General features: G+C 37.4%; 1 protein-coding gene across 2 annotated transcripts in view; it reads left to right on the top strand.

The window, feature by feature from the left end:
- The window catches only part of LOC108969119 (cryptochrome-2), a 95,571-nt gene that overhangs the window by 10,768 nt on the left and 60,671 nt on the right, over positions 1–24,132 (top strand). The window contains exon 3 of one of the 2 annotated variants that reach the window (XM_018933657.1): positions 2,936–3,068. In XM_018933657.1, coding sequence (XP_018789202.1) covers positions 2,936–2,971 — 36 coding nt within the window. In that variant the 3' untranslated portion in view covers positions 2,972–3,068. Of the gene's footprint in view, positions 1–2,930; positions 3,069–24,132 lie in introns of both variants that reach the window. The other variant, XM_018933658.1, reaches the window with a different exon arrangement.

The raw sequence follows: 24,132 nt of genomic DNA, 5'->3' as shown, positions 1-24,132 counted from the left end.
TACTGAGCATCTTTCTCTTTGACACCATGTCTGATATCCCACGTGATCTGTCAAATACTAATGCATGAAAATCCTAACCTCAAAAAAATCACCCGATACATATACATATTTCCTTGGTTGTTTAAATTCATCTCTCTTTGGATGGAATATCTTACCTTCAAAATTTTTATTTATGAGAAATGTTGAGACAGAAAAGCATGCAGAACGAGAATGATTGCAAGTTCCCATTAAGTGGGATTAGGTTAGGATCGGTTAATGACGCTCGAAAAATAGCCTGCCCTTAAGTTTGTTGGAAATACCCCAAATTCCTTTCAGTCAACCAAACTTCCGATTAATATATGAACTCTGCGTGCGGCTTTACATAAATTCCTGTGAATTCCAATCTCTTAAAGCAAACAACTTTCACCATATTTCTACTATTATGTCTTGTAATTGATTTCGGCTTCCTTGTGAAGCTTCCTCATAAGCTTACAGTATACGTAATAGACTCATGCCAATTCAACTTCTAATACAGTTAATACACATGGACTTCGGAAGAAGTGCAATAAATATTGCCTTTGAATTGCTAACTTTCCAGTTTTTTTCGTCAGACTCAGAAGGAAATTTATTTAAACACCATTAAAAAATATATGACAAAAGAAAACCGAAAGACATCGTTCGGCGATGTCCTTGTGCACAGTCACTTTTTCGTCGGTATGCGTTTGACGGCACAGCGATGGATTATCTTAATGTTGTCCGCTCACTAACCGGCCATTAATATCGACCGACTACCTCGGTTGGGTTCGTTCTGCTGCCACAGCACACTTCACCTTTTGTACCCAATGATTTCCTTTCCCTCTGCCATTGGCCAGTCGAGACTGGCTCTGCCCGGCATGCAGCCCGGCTAGCTTTCATTACTTCCTGTGCAGCATAAATCACGTTTCACCGGGCCATCGAAGGAGTTGGCTTGCATTTTTTGATTTTCGGCCATTTTGAGTGTGTGCTTAATATTGTGTATCCTTTGGTCGGTCGGTGAATTATCGTATGCCCGTTTATTTGTATGTCGCAGTCGCTCTCGGATATTGGCAACGCATATAAATTGCCCAGAAGGTGCATAAAATCATACGAAATTAGCAGCTACAACATAGTGCCAAAAAGGCCGGCTCACATTGTATTGTTTTTGTGCGTTTTTTCAGTCTCCTGGCTATAAATTCTTAAATTCTCATCTACTTGAGTGGCCCATGGAAATTACTACTTTTGAATGTGTCAAGGTCATGAGCAGTGATTGATAAATTACTAAATACTTTTAAAGAGTTTTCGAATCAACCATTTTGGTGTCTACCAAATAATTATGAGAGCTCTATTATCATGCTAAATCCAATGCTTAAAGCACTATTTCTCAAAACTACGATTAAGCTGGATTTTGATTCTGACGGATATTTTTATACTCTCGCAACAAAGTTGCTAAAGAGAGTATTATAGTTTTGTTCACATAACGGTTGTTTGTAAGTCCTAAAACTAAAAGAGTCAGATGTAGGGTTATATATACCAAAGTGATCAGGGTGACGAGTAGAGTTGAAATCCGGATGTCTGTCTGTCAGTGCAAGCTGTAACTTGAGTAAATATGAGATATCATGATGAAACTTGGTACACGTATTTCTTGGCTCCATAAGAAGGTTAAGTTCGAAGATGGGCAAAACCGGCCCACTTCCATGCCCACAATAACTAAGCCAAAAATAAAGATATTAAAATGAAATTTGGCACAAAGGATCGCATTAGGGAGGGGCATATTTGGACGTAATTTTTTTGGAAAAGTGGGAGTGGCCCCGCCCCCTACTAAATTTTTTCTACATATCTCGAAAACTACTATAGCTATGTCAACCAAACTATATAGAGTCGTTTCTTTTAGGCATCTCCATATACAGTTCAAAAATGGAAGAAATCGGATAATAACCACGCCCACCTCCCATACAAAGGTTATGTTGAAAATCACTAAAAGTGCGTTAACCGACTAACAAAAAACGTCAGGAACACTAAATTTTACGGAAGAAATGTCAGAAGGAAGCTGCATCCAGGCTTTTTGTAAAAATTGAGATGGGCGTGGCGTCGCCCACTTATGGACCAAAAACCATATCTCAGGAAGTACTCAACCRATTTCAATGAAATTCGGTATATAATATTTTCTTAACACCCTGATGACATGTACCAAATATGGATGAAATCGGTTCACAACCACGCCTGAAATCTCGATTATCACTTTATCATGCGAGACTATAAAATGTTCGGTGACACCCGAACTTAGCCCTTCCTTACTTGTTTTCTTATATTTTTCTTTGACTGGCGATTATGAGGTTCAAAAACACTTCGTTTTTTCTATGAAAATTGGTTCTACATATTTGGAACGGACACACAGGTTTTGATTCACCGAATGGTTTTACAGTTAGAAGTTTTCACTTCGGATTTGCCCATTCTTCAAGTCTTCATCAGCGACCTCTTCACGGCCCTCCAAACAGGCCTAGTTGGAAAACTGGTATCAACTTACAACTACTTTTCAACCACTTTAGAACCAGTTTCTTTTCGACTAGTTAGTTTTGGAACTAATTACCTTGCAACTAGTTACTTTCGGCACAGTTTCTTTTGTAATAGTTACTTTTCGACTAGTTTCTTCTGAACCAGGCCGAGGGGGTCACATGTGGGTAGCAGGGCGGCTGCGGAAGCGTTGGGATGCCGGCTTTGATGAGGTAGCTGTTCACAAGAAAGTGGTGCATCGTCCAATCGGCTGCGATGTCTTGCCAGACCCGATTGACCCTTCGTTTGAGTCTCTATTATTTATTTATTTAATTTACTTTTTTTATTCTATTGCATAATATGACCTATAAAAAGCTTCTGGTTCAGTTTGTTGACCGTTTAGTTAGAATAATCTTTTAATATATTTTTTCTATATTTTTCAGAATAGACTGTTGTTTCGGAACATGAAGTGAAGTGTTTTTAAAAAGTGTTAAAGTGGTTAAAATTTAAAATTTGTCAAATATTACGTAATGAAACTCGAAATAAGCTGACTCATATGGTGATCTGTCCTCATATAATGGGTGAGTGCTACAAAAAGTTTTATTACAGTTAATTTTACGAATCGCATACCTTAAATTATTACTCAAGTGTCTGCCGTTCCCACGACAGTTGGGTCTACGGTATCGGCACGTACCCGGATTTTTATCTTCCCTTTAGGTCTATATCTTCAAATTAGTTCGGAAGCTGTTATCAACTTACAAACTAGTTACTTTTCAATCAGTTACTTTGCTATTTTAAACTATTTACTTTTGGTTCAGTTACTTTTGGAACTAATATAATTGGACAAGTTACTATGGAACTACTTACCTTTGGACCAGTTACTTTTGAACTAATTACTTTCGAACAAATTGCTTTCGGAACTAGTTACTTTCGGTCCAGTTGCTTTTTGACCAACTACTTTTGGACCAGTTGCTTTTGAAACTAGCTTTATTTTTTAACAAATTACTGCAACCAGCTACTTTTAGTTACATAAGAACTAGTTACGATCAAAAATTAACAGTTTTTTGCATAACCGTCAAGATTTGTTTTGCTTTCAATGAATTTAAAAGCATTTATTTCGCATACATTTCCTCTTTTGCTTCCTCTTCATAGCTCTTTGGCAAATTGTTTACACTGGGTTACCTGTATAATTGGCTGTCTGCTTTGGTTTTAGTTCCATTTTAGCCTTTAGCTGGCCGTAGCTGAGACGCTTGTAAATTTAGATTCGTCTGGAGGCCATGATCAAAACTGTTGTTCCTAACAATTTAACTGACAGCCACCTTTTCTGTTAGATCATCTTCGTGCTAGAGGCTTTTATTTAAAGCATTAACTGTGCCTGCTTGCATTCTGTATAAAAAATGTATCATAAACTTATTGAGAATTCCAAACAGAATCACGTTACTATTTTCATAATTTTTTCTGAGTTTTCCATTTAAAGATTACATATTCTTTTCTCCTCTCTCTGCACACAACAACGCTGGGATTCCATTTATGTTCGGTAGCCAATAGCGCCTTGAAGAGGGCTATATAAATTGCACTTTGTCAGCTTGTGATGAAAAATTCCAGCAAATGCGTTAATAAAAATTGAAAGAAATGCATTTATAAACCTCTTGGCGAACACTTGCGACATTTTTCTGAGAAAATTCCACCCGCCAACTGAGAGTAAATAAAAGTTATTTATATACAGTATCAGATGATATTGGTGTATGTGAGTGTGTGCTTTGTGTGTAGGTGTTTATAGTTATGTAAGTGGTCTCGAAATTGGCATTGGCAATCGATAACCATTCAAAAAGATTTCAATGCCATACACATGACGGTAGTCGTATTACAGTGACCTTGAGCAATAAATTGCGGATTATTTGCGTTACAAAAGTGCACCAGTGAAGAAAAACGAAATGTAGAAATTGAAAAATGGAAATAATTTTGTACGAAAATAATAGTGATATAGTAGTTTTAGGTAGTTTTGTTTTAGTTTATCAGGGAATAGGGAGGTCTTGAATCATATTTAATTTTTTTCTTTCGGTATTTATTAATCTTCGGGGGATATCAAAGGTTACTTTATTTATATAAAGCTTTAGTTGCATTATTACAGCCAAATCGTGGACAGCCAAATAAGCAGTGCTAAAGAGCTATGAAGAGGAAGAAAAAGAGTAATAATATGCGGAATAAATGTTCTTAAATTCATTTAAAGCAAACAAAATCTTGGCGATTATGTTAAAAACTGTTAGTTAATTTTTGATCGTAACTATTTCCAAAGTAACTCGTTTCAATAATAGGAATAGATGGTTGTAAGTAACTCGTTTTAAAAGTAACTAGTCGGAAAGTAATTAGTTAATAAATAAGTAGTTCCAAAAGTAACTAGTCGCAAGGTAACTTTTTAAAAAAGACTAGTCCCAGAATAACTTGCAAAAAAAAGTAACTAGTTCCGGAGTAACTGGACCGAAAGTAACTAGTCCAAAGATACGCAGAAGGAGCCTATTTTGATAATTTTGGAAGAATTGTGACGATCGGTTCAATAAATTTTTTGAATCGACTCAGTCCCATTAATTTCCGAACAAACCCTGTATACAGAGCACAGCTGATGAGTTTGCAGAAAAAGGTTTCGAACCTGCGGGGTATGCGTAGAATGGGAATATGGGAACCGGTCGGGTAATTTTTACTATTAGAGGGTTGGAACTCATCTGAGCTTGGCGGGCGCTGGCCAACTGCAAGAAACGGTAAACGTCTATTGAACTCTTCTCTCTCTGAAACATTTCACCTTTCCTTTTTTGATGAGTTTAACTTGTTATTGGATGCAAAAATTTTGCCAGTTTCCAGCTGAGGAAATAGCTAAGTAGAAGAAGAGGTAGAATAATTTGAACATAACCCCTTGAATGGGTTTTCTTTACTAGATGAAGTCTAAAAACCCTTAGGTCTCACACTTTCAGTCATCCAGGTGAACTTGCGGGAATAGAAATAATAGTCTCAGACATTTTGTGATGAGTTTAAGGCGCTTTGTCGGAGTGTGACTAAAAACAACTACGTACAGCCATCGTATTCCTAACACTTTCGTGCCAGTATTAGTCATATAAATAAATTTCATCTGTGAACATTTAAATTTTATTATACTTTTCTCATAATTTCACTAACTACAGTTGCTCGGCGTGTGTGATATTTATTTAATTTACACTGAGCACGCAGTCATCAACATCATCATGGTCCTCATAATTATTGTGAACGAAATTTTTAGCAGTCCTCTCAAAGGACCTGAGCACTTTTTATAGATTGAATTATACGAATGCAGAGAAACACACATGCATACACCTCGCTGCACGCACACTGCCGCACGCAGCAAACCTCAATGAAATTACACCCTTTGTGTGTGCATTAGATGCCGTAAGCGCCTCAACGTGTCTGAGCGACTCGCATTTTGCGGTTCCATTGCGACGTGCCCACAAAGTGTAGCTTGTGTGATTTTGTTGTTTTCTTGTTTTATTTTTTTTTTATTTTTGCTTGTAGATATTTTTGTTCTCACTTTATTTCTTATATTTTCGTTGTTTCGCTGATGCAAGCGAGTTTGAAGGGGAAATGTGAAATTCGCGCATTTAAATCGTTTGGAAATGTACTCCAGGGAGTTCGGTGAGTGTGGATTGCCAAAATTTCAAAAGAAAGGCAGAACAGTCGAACTACAAAAGCGCAAGGTATGCTTTTGGGCGCTACAAGCCCACAGGTATTGGCTTAAATATAGTCCGCCACTCAGTGACGCTTAAACCAATAACGGATTGGCTATATGCAAGTGTAGCTGTAACGCTAAACTTCTATATATAATATATACATATGCATTTATGTGTACCAATGTGCATGTATATTTATTCCTTTGTGTTCGTTGAGCAAGCATTTTAGCGGGAATGTGTGAGTTCCCGCCTCTTCCAATTGCTAGTGTTTCACACCAACGTCCTTTTGCACGCAAATATTTGAAGCACTTGCAACTTTTATATGCCAAGTTGTTAAACAGCCTTGGCAGTATGTTTGCATATAAGCATATACTTTATATACATATGTACATATACATACATATATAATTGAAATAACAAATTTAGCATTTTAATGCACAAATGTGGGTATATACAAATGTCTATTCACACTACTTGCATTGTTTAAGGACTAGGCCTGTTTGATAACTCAGTCACCTTTCCTTAACCGTTTCTTTTCTTCGGAAACAATTATGTATATTTTTACATTTTATATTTAAGTCTAAACAGTAATAGAAAAATCGTCAAATCTCAGTATACCCAAATCTATGACCACATTCATCTATAGGTCGGAACACATAAAATACCGACATCGACGTTTTCTTAGTAGTTTTTGGATTCGTTAAAACACGCCAGTGGAAGTTTCCAAATGAGTTTTTTGCACTAAGAGACTTAAAAAGATAGCGTTGTTATCGTAAGGCAGCTGCGGAAGCGTTAGGATGCTGGCCTTGGTAAGGTAGCTGTTCACAAGAAAGTCGCTGTGTACCGGGGAGGAGAACAAATTCTATGTGGACGATGCCTTTGACGTCAAAAAAGACAATTAGCAACGTTTTCACTTTGGATTTGAGCATTCTTCCGGTCTTGATCAGCGATCTCTTCCCCGCTCAACAAAAAGGCTTAAAATTGTTATCAACTTACAAACTAGTTACTTTACAACCAGTTACTTTTCAAACATGTTTTTTGAACCAATTATTTTTGAAACCAGTTTCGTTTGAAACCAGTTACTTTTGGAACTAGTTACCTTACAACTTGTTACTACCAAACTACCTTGTGACTAGCTATTTTCGGACCAGTTAATTTGGAACTAGTTACTTTTGGACTAGTTTCCTTTTGAATCAGTCCAAGGGAGCTACAGCTGGGGAAGCGTTGGAATGACGGTTTTGGTTAGGTAGCTGTTTACAAGAAAGGCGCTGCGAGCCGGGGCGTTGTCATTTTGCATCTTCCAATCGTATGCGATGTTAATGGTGGACGATGCCTTTGTTGTCAAAAAAGACAATGAGCATAGTTTTCACTATGAATTTGCTCATTCATCAGCGACCTCTGCCCGGCCTTTCAAAAAGGGCTGGTGCTACCGAAACGCACCACTTCTTACTAAAGCAACATACGAATCACGATATCAATTTCTAAAATTAAGTAAAGAACCTAGCCGAAAAGGGAAGCGTCTGCGAAAGTCAAACCACCAACTTGATATGTATCATGGAAAAATGAAAAATCCGTTCTATTAGTCAAATAGAAGAGGGCTCAATGAATCGAAGCGATATGCGCAGTTAAAGCTGTGGTATTTATTTCCGAATTAATAAATCACAACATTAAAAATTTCTTGCACATCAAACCAGCCTCGTAACCATCTACAAATATGTGTGATTTCCTTGCTACGAAACCATAGTCCTCTGTCAACCGTTGATTTGAGCAAATGAATGGATTTTATGTTTGAAATAACAACAAAAAGAGGAGGGAAAAATGGATGAAAGTCTAAAATCTCCTATCACAACATAAGCGGATATGAAAGTTATTTTTATGGAAGAAAACATTTTGACGCGTGTGTGCTTTAGCTGGTTGAAATTATTTTTTTAATAGTCGAAATTGTAGCAGGAGTTGTAAAAATTTAATAAACAAACAATTGGCAGTGAACTTATGAAATGCTTTATCTATATTTTTTTTTGATTAAATATGTTTTAAATTTGATTCAGTGGTTATGTAGTAAAAGAAAGTCTCAATCAAGATCTGTGTTTATTTTCTCTTAAAAGCAAAAGTTTTTTATATTTACATAATTATTAACAGTCTGTGTTTTTTAAATTTTGAAACGTCTTACATTCCAAACTTCTTCAGTAATTCGAGGTCTTATTTATTATTATTAACCAGCTCATGGTTCCAGCACTCTCAGGAACTCCATGATTTTCCGTTTACGAGGTTAGAGTATTTGAGGCTAAAAAATATCCTGCGGTATACTTGTACATATGTACATACGAAAGTATAAATTTATTATTGAGCAATATTTCGAACGTCTACGATACATTTGAAAATTTTTGCAATGTTTTGAGTCTGGCGACTTTCAATCCAGACATTTCGAGACAACTGACATATTACGTTTTATTTAATGATACATATGAGCTGTAGTACTAATAAAGGTATGATTTCGAGATCCCGAAACAACGAAAACAGGGTTTTGAATATTCATAATTATACTCACAAAAAGGTCGAAAAATATACACGACTGATTACGTTTGTTGAACTTAACGAGCTTCCTGCGAGTTTGAAGAAAAATTAAATAAAACAAGAAAAACGTCAACTGATACACCAAAACTATAATACCCTTCACAAGATAATTTTTTATAAAAGAAAAGAGTGTACAATTATCTCTATATTGATTTTGATCGGTCATGTTGAATGATACCTACATATGTATATATGCTGCAGTAGTCAAATCTGAATGATTAGTTCGGGAATTTTAGCGCTGTTATAAACAAAATTTTCTAAGGATACCTTTTCAAATTAAAATATTTTGTATACAGGGACTCGAGCTTGATCGATCAGTTGTACGACGGCAGTTGTGGCATCGTCCACCACGGATTTGTTCCTCCAGTTTTGCGTGGAAGTTCTCAAGAGTCTCATACGTAGGGTCAATCGGGTACGTCAAGACATCACAGCCGATTGGAAGTTGAACCACGCCAACGCCCCGGCTCACACCGCCGTTCTTGTGAACAGCTACGTAACCAGGCCGGCATTCGAACGCTCCCGCAGCCGCCCTACGCCCCAGATGTGGCCCCTGCCACTGGTCCAAAAGTACCTAGTTGCAAAGTAACTGGTCAAAAAGTAACTGTAAAGGCTGATGAAAGGCAAGCATTTTGAGGCGACAGAGGGGATCCAAGCAGCATGCACCTCGGCTCTCGCGGCTATTCCGGATAATGCTTGCAAATCGTACTGGCAGCGCTGCATCGACGCAGAGAGAGAGTATTTCGAAAGTTTTTGAAGAATTATAACGATCGGTGCAATAAATTCTTTAAATCGCCTCAGTCCTATTACTTTCCGTACAAACCCAGTATATACAGACTGACGAACAGACGAGCATGGTATTCGAATCAAGCTGATAATTTATATATGCACCATATATGGTCTTCGGTATTTTTCACTGTGCGTTGCAAACTTCGTGACAAAATTAAAATGCTCCGTTCAGGACATAAAGATTGAAAAGTTCAACCGTGAAACCAAAGTCAAGCAAATTGTGTCCAATGAACAGTGAAGTGTAATAAATCTGACCAAATAATGTGCTTTCGTGTGTGTCTTTATACGAGTCTGTGCACAATCAACTCCGTTATTTCAAAACCTATACTCCGTGGGCTAGTTACTGTCTAAGAGAGGACAAATAGATTGCAAGAAAGACAAATCATAAAACAACAAAAAAAGGAACACATTTCCTTTGCCAAACAGATTCATTTCAATTTGCAATTTTCACTACTTTCTATTGTTGTTGTTGTTGCTGCTCAGTGGCAACCTGAAAATGTAGTGTGAAAATTACGCTAATGTTGCTCTGGTGAATTGAAAGTACTATTAAGGTAGATAGATGAAGGCAAGCATACTCCATGAATGTAAATATGTGTGTACTTACACACACATGTGCATGCGTTCGTGTGCGTTCGTTCCTTTTGATGATGACCAAATGACTGTGCATAATGTTTGGTTCTTCCAATTTTCCTTAACCTCAAATGCATGCTTCCGGTTTCCTTTTTCCGGTACTTTCGTTGTTGGTGCTCCTGTTGTCTTCTTTTTGTTGTTCATATAGCTTTTTTGTTGCTATTGTTGCCAGTCTGCAATTTGTACGGTTAAGCATTTCAAGCTCGTCATTTGCTTTGGTTTTAAATTTTGACTGAGTTTGATAGTTGTTGTTGCCGTCATTATTATCGCCTTTCTACTCGCCAGGTGTTGTCTACTCGCATTCTTTAAGCATCGTCTACCGCATATTCTGGTTTAGGTAATCCTTTGATGCTGGAAAGTGCAATTTACCATTCAACCAATTTGCGGCATATATTTTGTGGCACAGTGTAAAGCTGCTTAGACTCTGTGTCATTAGTTGGAAAATTTTTCGGTTGACTGTGTGGTGATGAATGTGAAAAAGCGATGTTTGAAGCATGAGTGGTATGAATGCTAAAGTCTTACTTTTAATTGCTTTCACTTTGCTGATACCGAAATAACGGGATTAGAAAGTTGTGAACTTAAAATGATGTCTGATTTTTTCGTTTACTTGGCTACAAATAAACTTTTGGTGGTGGGAAAATGTATCTGAGAGTATCGTAGAGCGTGAATAGATAATTAGATTTGTATTTCGGCTTCTCAAAATGATCAAATGGCTGTCATACGCCCGATATATAATTGCTTAATGTGTGCAAGTGTGATATTGTCTCTTTAATTTCACAAGACAAGCTTACAAAGAAAAAAATGCTAATTGAATGTCTGGATCTCTAAATCAGTAGAAAATCCCAAAATACATAGATACAAGACTCAACGTCAGTAATAATACGTTTCATAACAGCCAGGTAGTCGGAAAGCTTTGTTTCACAGACGTTACCGTGACGCTGTTTTTCGAGAAAATTTAGTTAATTTGGAACCGAACGTGCTTTCACTTTTCTTATGTCCAAATGATCTTTCAAAATGTTTTTAACTGATCCTTCCGATATTCCAACAATACCAGTAAGGTCTCCGACTCTTAATCGTCGATTCTTAAACACCACTTTCTCTACTTTTCCGACGTGTTGATCATCAGTTGATGTTGATGGCTGTGTTTCGTCATCAGCGCATTCTCGACGCTCTTTGAATATGTACCAATCAAAAACACTTGCTCGTGAAAAACCGTTACCACCGAAGGTCTATTCCAACAGTCTGAACGTTTCGGCACCAGATATTTGTTTCCGCACGCAAAATTTAAAGAAACTTCCTTGTTCAGTAATTTCACTCATCGTAAAAATCGCCCAATGCGATTTATGTACTTTAGAATGACAGGCGTATGTTAAACACTAATGATTTTGATGTGACATTTGGCCTTACTATTTTTTACCCACAATAGTATATGGAACCAGGAGCATTGAGATATATTTCTTTATAGCCATAGTGACAATACCTTGATGAAAACTTTTCAAATGGGTATTATTGTGGCCTTTTATGGTACAACAACGTCACAGCTTTCTTTATTGAGCTTCAAGAAATCGTACAAAGGAATGCGGAATAAAGTGATTCGGTGGCTCGGAGACTTACTATATTGCTAATTGTTCTACTCCGGACTTCTGATAGATGATATTGTAAGCGTTTTAAAATAATTATGTATAAGCATATCAACAGTTTAATGGGAAGAGCGTTCCTTGCTTGCAGTAGGGTAATTTTAGGCTCATAACAAGTGTTCGAATAGAAGTAAGTGCGTGACGTTTATTAAAGCTTGGTTGTGAACTTGAAAGTTAGTACTTGATGCTCTGTAAGAGCAACGGAAGGAACAGCAATTTCTCAATGATTTAATATTGTTCAGCGGTTTTGATTTTTGCCTGGCCACTTAATAAATAATCGCGCCGTCGTTCGCTACAGCTCAAGTGAGCCAGCCAACCCGAGCAAACGTAAATCTCTTTTGAATTGCGATGAATTTTTGTAAAGAAAACAATTTCCAAAATTTTAATACCACTAAAAGCTTCATTTATCTTAAACGTCCATCCGCGATAGCACAAATGTCTTTCGCTGACCCAGTGCTTCTTTTCTTTGCACCTCAAACCCTCGGTAGGTTTACACAAAGTAGTTGGGCGCTGCTCGATGAGTGTACGTTTGTAGGTTGACGTAGATAAGCACTTACGTTGATTTGCTCAATGCACACAATGTACCTTTTTGTACAACAACAGCAAGATCAAGTGAATCAAGTGCAACATCGTCTTCTTGTAAGCTGCTGAACAAATTGGTCTCTTGCGGTGGTTAACGGCACGCATACAGAACGAACTACCTTGGCGCTGCTTGCAGCTGTACTTGTGGCAAGAACACTCAAGTATGCAATATTGACATTTCAGCAGCCCTTTCTGCCAATTCACCGTCACACCAGGTATTATGTTGAACCCAACAATCGACGTTCGGCTATTTGTTGTACTCGCATTGTCTGCTGCCTGTCAGCGCCTTTATGTGCTCTGTGTTTGTGTGTCCGTGTGCGCCGAACATGTGTTTATGTCGTCATTTCCACTCGACACCTTTTCTGAGCAGAGTCTCAGCTTGCAACATTACCCCTTTGGCTGTCGGTGCAACAATGCAGCATTCACCAGACTTTTGTTGGCTCGTTGCTTATTGCAATGGAATTGCTTAATTTGTCGCATGATTTAGCTAATACCCGCTGATGCCGAAGCTTAAGCAGCTATTGACGCTACACAAAACACCAACTCGACGTGTGGCACGGCGAAAGACTTGTTTGTTATGGATCTGATTTGCAACCAAGCGGTTAATATTCGCTTGAACAGTTTTCTTTATAGCGTTTAAACGAAGTGCGCGGGAACGCGTTGAGTCCTTAATGTGTAAAGGAAAAGCAACATTGACTTTTATAACTCAGCCTTAGTGAGAAATTTTTACTCTATCCAGATTTTCGCTATGTTTCCTTTTCTCTTCAGAAAAGTGATATTAGTTTTTGTAAATTGATGAATTTAGAACTGGACCTATTAGTATACTAGGTAGCCTAACCTTCAAATCCAGTAGGTCTGGAGGACCTTTTCCTTTTTTGATACAAGTTAACTCATTGATCCAGTTTTTCACGGTTGTTGAAGAAAAGGGTTCCTAATGTTTGTCGTAGAAAATCTTTGGTAGGCGGTAGCGCACATTACTCCCGACGGATGAGTGTCTATTATAAGTACATATTCATAAATTATGTAAATTCCTACTGACTCGTAAGAATCTGTGATCGAATTAAAATTCGGTCGGTGGAGATTCAAACTTGGTGCGCAAATCCAAAATCAGCTGGAAATTTATATCGAATTAGTTCTTAATAGCTATGGAGAAAGTAGCTCGAATCACAGTCCTTCATATGAAATTTGTTTGTGATTACTTCTTCTTCTTTAGTGATGTAGATCGTTCTTTCTATTCGCTGTTTGGCGCCAACTGTAGTTCCTAGTGTAGCGAGAGATCTTTTTCCACCTGGACCTGGTTCCCGATGGAGTTAATGAATTCTTCTTCTYCTGCTGCCCCCTGCGGATACTCTCAGAGCTGGAGTGTTTTCATCTATGGCGACGACATGACCAGCCAGCGTAGGCGCATTCTCTTAATTCGCTGAACTATGTCAATGTCGTCTTTATCTCGTACAGTTCTTCGTCGGTATTCGCAAAAGGCCATAAATCTTCCGCAGAACTTTTCTCTCGAAAACTCGTAACGTCGACTAATGAGAGAACGGGAATAATGAAGGTCTTATAGAGTTTGGCCTTTGTTCGTCGAGAGAGGAGGTCCTTACCTATCATAAAAAGTGTAATGAATAATGCCCAGCTCAGAATTGAATCATAGTTTCGAATGATCCTGATCCAAATGAATATTGGTGGTTCCTTAATGCCTTAAAGCCTCAATGTATCCATAGATATATTTCTTTAAAAGAAACCTTCATTGCAAAAAACGGCCTGATATTACTAATCTGGGCAGATAATTCAGCTTTTCAAAGATTGAGAAACTTCTATCAAGGAAGACAAGTCTATACTGCCAGTAACGATCTACTTCCCGTTAGCTTTAGAATTTAGGTTGGTAAAATACTTGGATAGTTTTGATTGATAAAAAAAAAATGCATGAAAAAGGAATGAAAACGAAAATTCTCTTACCGACTTTGGTTCACAGAATCATTTATGAGCTGCTGAATTCTTAAAAAGTCCATTTAAGTGTTTTAGGATTAAATTGGAAACTGTGGGCCGTTTCATAACCCTCAGCATAGAATTCTAGAATTTATAAAATTTCCACATTACTTTATTTCAATTCCAGCAGGTGAACTCTAATAAACACAAGTTGATGATAGGCCGAAGTGTTTCGTGTGCCGATTAACTCGAAGTTTGGGATTTGCACTGCGTTTTTTTTTCTCACAGATACTCGCTTTTACCATGTCGAGTTGAGCTCACTTCAGTTGGCTTGAGTTGTGCAGACTCGCATTGTTTGATAGCAGTTGACTGAAGAGGCGTAGTTTAGCTATTTTTAGAAACTCCCTTGTGGGATGTAGAGTGTTTGATGTGGTTGGTTTAACTTTGTGACATTTGATGTGAGAATGTTGCAGTGATTTTGAGGAGTGGATTGCAGAATTGGTTAGTTTGATTATTCGTGCATATAAACCAAGACAAGACTAGTATCAAGCAAAAGTGGTAGGTTTTAGATATTTGTCTCCAGGTGTGATTTTAGATTTAAATTGGCTATATATTTCAAGTGCTTATGAACGAAATAAGACAGCAGATATATATTTTCTAAGCTGACTGACTTAGTTGATTCCCGAAAGAAATCTATAACAACAAAACAGAATATCCTTTGGGTTCGGAGTAGAGTTTACATTCCGTTTATAACCTTTTTCTTCATAAGTGACATAATATATATCACCACTCCGGTTAAATTTGTCTTGTCTCAAAATTTGGATTTCCTCAAAATTTTAATCAAAATTGTTCTTAAGTAATTCTTTTGCATACAAGTTTGTAATAACTTCTTATGCAGAAGCTCATCTTATCATACATATGCTACTTGTCATCTGTCACTTGTCCTGCATAGATGTCTGTCAGAGGCCATTTGCATCTTATCTGTTATGTACTTCACCAGTCAATTGTCAGCTTTAATCCTTGAACTAAAACCGTTAACTCTCTCCTATGGAATTTTATCTGTGAAAAATCATGTTAAATTTTCTAGAATTTTTAAGTTCGTGATCTGTCAGCTGTCAAATGTTATGTATGCATCAAATATTAAGCTTTGGTCCGAGTTAAATTTTCGGAAGCTCAATTTATATTTTTAAGCTTCACTAAGCTGACTCGCAATAGTTTTTCAAAATTTCTGTCAACAGAGCCAAAACTTCGGCATCCAATAAAAAACAAACAACTGCCGCTGCAAAGTGGAAAGTGAGTGCAACACTTGTTTTGGTGTGACAAAAATATTTGACAAACATAAGCAAACACTCACACACATACATACATGCACACTCACAAGCGCTGTCTCTTATACACATCTAGATGTGTATAAGAGACAGGTGGAAAGTGAGTGCAACACTTGTTTTGGTGTGACAAAAATATTTGACAAACATAAGCAAACACTCACACACATACATACATGCACACTCACAAGCGTGTGAACATGTCTATCACGTTGGCGAGAAAATGGAAGCAACGCATCAGTTATTAAGTGCAGGTTTGCATAAAAAAATGAGTTTGCATAAAAAAATAAGCGCCTGCAAAATGAATTCATGCAGAGTGTCGCAAAAACTCTGTGTGCACAAAAGCAACGTATACGCCTGGGTGGACAGCAGCTACTACAATTATATACAGTGCATGAGCGTGCCACACATGCATAAATCATACAATATACATGACGCAATGCTTGTGTGTGTGTAATTGTGCATACAAGCGTTTGTTACAACACATTTTTATGTTTGTACACGTGCCGGTGCGTGTGTGTATGTGTGTGTGTGTACGTCTGTACATATGTTTCAGAGCTGGCATTTTTATATGCGTTCAAGTGTTTCGCATTCGAATAACAGTTTCAGTAGCACATAACAGTATATCTGTTAGATAAAAGAATAACATATAACATCTAAAATTCGAAAGTACTAACCACAATATGTATATCTCTAGGTATGCAGTGCTTTATGGCTTACTCTAGCACCACTTGCACAGCAAAATAACACAACCAAAAATGCTGAAATAATTGAAATTTTAGTTTCAAACACACGTGTTGTCTTATGCTACCAGCTTAATGGAGATGGAAAAAAAAAATTGAAAAATCAAAAAAAATAAAAAGTTTACTTCGGCTGCACTGGAGCTATAATATTCTTACACAGTTGCATGTCTTATAGCATAAAATGGTATGCAAATATTTTTTTCTTGATTTGGACCGTCCAGTTTGTATAACAATTATATGCCATAGTTGTCTGATCTACTTAATATAGGGCAGTCGAAAAAGTCTTTTCGTATTTCTAAACTAAAATTAAGCTGAAGTTTTTCTTATATTTATAATGCACTTGAATCAACCAAATATGTACCATTTTGGTCGACCACTTTTTGCTATTTTTCCGCAAGCGACCTTATTCCATCAGTGTAAAATTTATCTGGTTTCTCGGCGAAAAGCTGCAGCAAGTAATTTTCACAGGTTTCACTTGAAGCCAACTTTAATCCATTAAGGGAGTTCTGCATTGACCGATACAAATGGTAGTCCGATGGTGCAAAGTCAGGGCTATATGGTGGATACATCAAAACTTGCCGGCCAAGCTCACCTAGTTTTTGCCGAGTCATCAAAGTTGTGTATGGTCTAGCGTTGTCCTGATGGAAGGCGAAGCCCTTTCTGTTGTTCATAAATTGTGGCCCTGCTTTTCGCTTGCCTGCTTCAATCTTAACAGTTGTTGACAGTAAAATGTAGAATGAATCGTTCGACCAGGCTGCAGCAGTTCATGGTAGATGATTCCTTTCCAATCCCATCAAACACACAGCATAACCTTCCGAGGCGTGAATCCTGGCTTTGCGACCATTTGTTGAGCTTCACCACGCTCTTTTTCGCACATTATTGTCGTAATTGATCCACTTTTCGTCTCCTGTTTCCATTCGCTTCAGAAATGGTTCGATTTCATTTCGTTTCAGCAAAGAATCGCAAATGCTAATTTGGTTCACTAAATTTTTCTCGGACAATTCATATGGCACCCAAACATCGAGCTTTTTTTTTAGCCAGCCTTTTTTAAATGATTCAAAACCTTTTCAAAAACTTTGATGATGAATGTTAAGTTCCTTAGTGTTGTTATGATTGTTTCTGTCACGGTCCTGGTCATTCTTTTTCATAATTTCATCGACTTTTTCAACGATAGGTCGACCAAAGGGAGGTGCATTTTTCAACTCAAAATTTCCAGAACGCAAGAGAGCGAAACATTGTTGTGCTACATGAACTGCATCAGCATCCTCTCAGTAAACTTCACAAATTTTATTGGTGACCTGCGTGGCATTCTTCTCCTTTATATAAAAAATTTCAAAATATAGCGAATTTCTTCATTATTTTTACTAATGTTATGTTTTCTCAAATTCCACGAATTTAGTTTTTGGTTTGTTTATATGAAGCTTCAAATCGCAGCTTTCTGACACATTGCTTGATTGGTAGCACTCGAGATCTAACGACATAGCAACGACATCTATTGACAAATACGAAGAGACTTTTTCGACTACCCAATGTATTCGAGGATTGTAGCGTTACCTTGGAAAATAATCTACGTAAAGAATTTCGTGAATATATCATGTCACATAAAACAAAATCTTATGAAAAAATAAATAAAATTTACGCACATTTTTTATGTACGATTATGGACTAGAATACATCCTCCGTTATCGCTCTCGTGACGTTATGCCAAACAGTTTTTAAACCAGAAACTTCTTTTCCTACATCTGCTCTATTTTCCGCTGTTTTGCTCAGAATCTCTCTTCTGGCAGGTCGAAATACTCACGAAAAATAACTGTAAAGTATCAAGACAATTGTTGCAGAAATGTCAGCAAAACAGATGTTTTTCGAAAATTCAAGGATACCAGATTATTAGAGTTGGTAAACTCATGAATATTAAAACTTGGTACCAAAATTTTCACATAAAGTCTCTCTAATCCACTTCATTATGAATACATTCTCGTAAACCCATTATATACCGGCAATAACACGTTTTTCGTATTTTTCTTATTTAATTTTCTATTGTTGCACAAGAAAAATAAACTTTATCGCTTTTTAAAAGAAATTTTCAACTGAAAAGTGCGACATCATCCATTAAATGCCAGCATTTTCGCGTTTCCACGTAAACGAGTGCTTCGCAAACTTTGTGCAAAAAAACACATAAACAAGAAGAAGAAGAAGCAGAAAATGAAATACGATTAAAACACTTAAAAGAAGAACGTCAAACGGAAAACAAAGAAAGTATTAAAATGAGGCATTTAAAACAAAAACAAAAGCAAAAAAAAAAAGACATGAACGAAATTAACACCTACGCGCCTAGACCTGTGGCAACAACAAAGCAATGTTGCGAGGCAAACGCGTCAGACAAGCGATTTATTCATTAACTTATGCGCAGGCAGTCGACATTGCACTTGTTCAACACCTCGCCCCCCACTCACACGCTTAATCGCACGCCTACTTGACGCAGGTTTCACTTGTCAGCGCTCAGCGACCGTTTCCATTTCTGTCAAGTGTTATTGCAGTTGCGCAAATATGATATGGTGAGACGGCGAATTAACAAACGAATCATGCACCGAAAAGGGGGTTTCGTTTTGGAATGCAGTGGCCAAGTTGAAATTTCGGACGCATATATTCTCCTGAGTTTAAGAAAGTCGGGTTGCTCAGCACCAAATTCTAGGACTTTATACTAAGAACTCATTTCTATCAGGTATGGAGGGTAATGGAAGTCCAGGCGGTGCTGACACTACAGCTCTGAGAGTATTCGATGCAGTACGCACCGGGGGAAGCAGAGAAAAACCTCCAATTCATTGGAGAGATCAAGTGGAGAAGGACCTGGCTGAATGAACCGACTGCCGCGCCATTAAAGAAAAGGCAGCACTTTAAGAAGATTAAATAATTTGGGTTCTTCTGCATAGGTTTCTCCTTTTTGTTAAAAATATGTTCTAGAAACGAATATGATAACCCAACATAGCCTTGGAATGGCTCCAGTTGTTGGATCCTAAGAGATGGGAGCAAGATTAGATGATTCTTTTCAGCATCATATACCTGATATGGTTCTTACTGGTCCGTCCTGCCGACTACAGCTGATCACAACTTCGGCTTGAGTGAAGAGAACTTAAAAAATCTTAACAAACCTAAATTAAAGCCAAAAACTAATAAATACGTACAGCTTTAAATCAGACCCTAAACCCCGAAACGTTGTAAAGTGTATGAGCTGAGCTAGCGAGGAATATAAATGACTAAACAGATCGCACGGTTAAAATGTGATTATTAAAAGCTGTCACCGTCTATCGCTATTAAAGCACCCTGTACATGCATTGAAGAAGCCTGCGATGTCTGGTGTAAGGAATTTGCGTTAAAATTTCAACTGTAAAATGATATAATTCGCTTAAGCAAAAGCTGTACGGTTACTACATACAGTTACGCCCCTCGTCATATATATTTATGCATACATATACATATGTATCATATATTGTAGTTGTGTATATGGGCATACATATTAATAGCAAGTGCTCATATTCGGAAACAGCCGCCTTATTGTATTTTTTTATTCTTGCTGACATCTGCGCAGAATTTCTCTTTCCGCCTGCACTTACACATGTATGTGTTTGTGTGTGTGTGTGCGTAAGTGTTTAAGCTGCAGCTGCAATGCGTTTGCACCTCAACCGTGACATGTTGAACTTTTTGATAAAAATGAAGTGAAATAAATAAGAAAGAAAAACGCGCTCGTGAAAAAATCCAATTAGCACTTTTGCGCTCAAGCTGTGCGCTGCTCACCGGCTGCTGTTCGTCATTTGCGCAGCATCACTTTCATTTCAGCCATCGAAAAGTGTGTTGCTGTCCTTCAGCCGCATGTGCGTACGAGTGAATTTTGGCTTGCACTTGCATGTGCAGTCATCAGCGCTGGCGTATACACCTGCAATTGTAAATATATACATACATATGTATTTATATTATGTAGGCATATGTATGTATATATATCTTATGATATATGCAAATTCATGTATTTGTTGTTTGTATATACTCAAATTGCCATTCTCATACTTTTATTAACTAACTTCTCAGCGCGCAGATACGAAATAAGTACTTGTAGAGATTTCATTAAGATGTTAGTACGAAAAAGTGCGACCGGAAGCGAATATTTTACGTTTTCCGTAATTGTAAATATTTGAGGAAGGCGAAATTATTCGGGTTGTTTTCAATAATTTAACTTTGCCACGAATCTCAGTATTCCATATCACGTTCGTAGTCTAAGGTTTCTGTCCATTTGGAGACCAAATTAACTTCAATTAGTATTCCATTCCGCGGGTAAATAATATTTCGAAAATGTATTTTGCTAAGTTAGTAGGACTGCCCTTAATTACTATGCCAAATATGAGCGCGATTTGTCAACCGCTTTGTTTACAGCAGCTGCTTAAGTCGGTACACCTCAGTAGTGCATTGCGATTTTCACCATTCAAAAAAAGTCGATCAAAGAATTTGTCCCAACTTTTGTAAATCTAACCGGCTTTCGTGCAAATATTGGAAAAGGCTTACGCTAATTCAGTTTTATCAAAAACAGAAATCTACAAGTGTTACACAACTTTCAAAGACGGTCAAGAGATCGTTGAAGACTTGCCTCTTTCTGGGCAAGATTTAACCTGATGAAACTATTTAAAAAGTGAGCGATAGATGTTTTAAAATCCTCGGGAAAGTGTGAGATATTGCATATCCCTTCAAAATATTTTGATGATATTTTGGTAATGAAACGCGTTTTTCCTCGATTCGTGCCGATAAAGCTGAATTTTTATCAATAATAATCCCCTTAAACAAGTGTCTTTGGACATGTTTAATCGTGTGAATTCCGATCCCAGCGCATTGTAACTGGTGATGATGCATGCCGGAGAATTAGCCTGAGAGACATAAATGTGTTTAGTAAATAGGTATAGTTCTGGTCCGATGGAGTTCATCTTAACTGTACTTTGTTTGTGGCTCAATCTCTCCTCTTTACCGAAATAATGTTTCATATCCGCCAGAGCAGAGTTCGCAAGCAGGTGGTAAAGTTAAATGCCCCGTTTTCAATTATTTTCCTGTATCTAGAGCACCATTCATATCGGCATCATTTGTTTCAATAGTATCTACGTTATGAGCATTACAATTCAAGTTATTTTATCTAACATTGCCCGGTTTTGCCAAGTCTTCGCTCAGTTATCGCGCTGCATTGATTTTTTCCATTAAAAACGTTCGATAGTACCTCTGATTAGACGTAGATTGTGGAATTATAATTTTTGTGAATTTCTAGTTCGTTATGCGATTCTAATAGTTTAGTAGTCGGTCATGCTTTACTCAAAATCCAAATTCTGCATTAGCTTTGTGTCTTTGAATTTGTTCTTCTTCAAAGTCGTTTTATTGATGTCCCAATTTCGTGTCCACAAATAATTGCTTTGGTTCGTTGTGACCTCCAAACATTTCACCGTAGTCTCAGATCGGTAGATTAGAGAAATTATTCCACCTTAAATGAAGTAGAAACATCAGTACCATTCGAAATTTTTCATAATTGGACTTCAACCACGCTTATTACATACATAAATTAAATAATTAAAAAAATGCTCTCTCATAAATGTCCAGAAAATTCATAAGCCACAAGAGAACTGCAAAGGCTTGCGAAGGAAATAAGTAAGAAGCACTCGTAGTAATTTTCATTGTGTGAATCCAAATTTCTTCCAAGACTCGTAACTCCTTTAGACACGATATATATACATATGCACACCCTTTATTTGTGCACAGATATTATGTACCACCTATAATGACAAGCAACCACAAAATAAACACTGTGCAACTTGATGAATTATTTAATTTCGGCCATTTAATGTGAAAACGCAACATTATGGCCAAGGAGGCTATGTGTAACCAGTGAAAGCGGATCTTAACGACGAACCCATATCACAATTGAAACACGAAATGCTAAATATCCCGCACAAGTAAGAGTTTCCTTTGTAGATTTAACGTTGGAATAAAGAAAATGCTTGAATTCGCACGTCTCTATCCTCGTAGTTGTTGTGCGCGTAAAAGTATGCAAGCTTGAGGTAAGAAAAGGAAAGGTAGGAGAGGTAGAATCCTGGCATGGGAGTATGGAGAACATAAAGGGCGTAATACCATAAATAAACAGAAGAATGTGTGCGGTAAAAATAATAAAGAGAAAGCGCAAATAAAGTAAATGAATGAAGCCAAGAAATGCGCAGTGAGCCGGAAATGTCTACAGAATTGTGCCAATCGAGCGGGCAAAAGCAACACAGCGCCTTTTGTCTGCAGCGTTCGCACGTGCGACGGTTTACCTTACAAGGGGCACTTGACAAAACGTGTACTCAGGTATTTTTGTGCGAGTATATGGGTTACATATGCATGTATATGTAAATATGTGTATATGTATGAGTTGTTCTGATTGTAAACTGTAGACTTGCGTGTTATACAGAGGATGTGATAAAATTGGGTTCGCTTAAAATATCTGAAATAACTTTTGCATGGCACAAATGAGGGGTTTCCTTGTAACAAACTGAACTTACTTTTGCGCTGATAGTTTCATTGATACATGAATAGGGCGTTCATAAAGTGCAAACCCGCTAGATGGCGCTAGTGTCATACTTGCAAAATAATATTTATTTTCCGATCGCATTATATTTGAAATTCAAACTGGCAAGAATAATCCGACGATGTTTCATCCGGAGATGGCGCTTGATAATTGAGTTCGTTACATAAAGTTTGAGGTTAGATGAAAAAGTTTTAGATCTCTTTATTGCCACGAACTTTGTCATATAACCAGGTCACTCCGCTTCCTCTTTTCCAACACTGATCGCCCGTAAATTATTTGTCATTTAATTTCTGTTGTTTTATCTGTCTCTTCCATTGAGCTTAAACCTACTTTTATCATACTCTTGCAACCAGTTGCTGCAGAGTATTATAGTTTTGTTCACATAACGGTTGTATTTATCAACTATATAAATATAAATAATCAGGATGACGAGCACAGTTGGAGTTCTGTTGACTGTCTGACCGTCTGTCCGTCCGTCCGTCCGTCGGCCCGTCCGTGAAGGCTGTAACTTAGGTAAAAATTCATATATGTATATCGATGAAACTTGGTATGTAGGTTCCTTAGCAAAAAAAATTACGAGTTGATAAATGAGCGTATTCGGGCTGCTGCCACGCCCGCAAATCGTCATTAACCGAAAACACATCAAGTGCCACAACTAAGCACAAAATTATGATATAAAGCTGTAACGTGGCACCGTCCATTTCTTGGTGAAATCCCATATCTTGCGACCCGCCGATGAACCGATTTCGACAAAATTTGGTACGTGGCATTCCTCTTACTCTCTTATGTCACAGTGGACAAAATCCCGGCCTATTTTTCATATAACACAATTTTAGATTCCACTTGATTCGTTCAGTTTCCAGTATACAAATCGAGAAGCAGTTAATATAACGGAATAAAACTTTGCACGAATAATGTCTTTAGTATATGCCAACTTATGATCAAAATTTGTTCAAATCCCACAAAACTCTTCAAGGCCCAATTTACCGAATAGTAGACTCCAGTACCTATAGTTGACTCTTGATCGAAAATGTAGGGCAGAGTGTGTTATATATAACTGTAATTAGGGGATAATCCTTCTCTTATAATGCTATGGCTGTATGCCAAAATCTGACCAATACTTTGCTTAGCCCCCATATACCTAATATAATATAAAACTTTTCGAACTTC

This window comes from Bactrocera latifrons, unplaced genomic scaffold, assembly GCF_001853355.1.
Source record: "Bactrocera latifrons isolate USDA-ARS-PBARC rearing strain unplaced genomic scaffold, ASM185335v1 scaffold_24, whole genome shotgun sequence".
Taxonomy (NCBI): domain Eukaryota; kingdom Metazoa; phylum Arthropoda; class Insecta; order Diptera; family Tephritidae; genus Bactrocera; species Bactrocera latifrons.
This window is presented reverse-complemented; position numbering and strand designations above follow the sequence as displayed.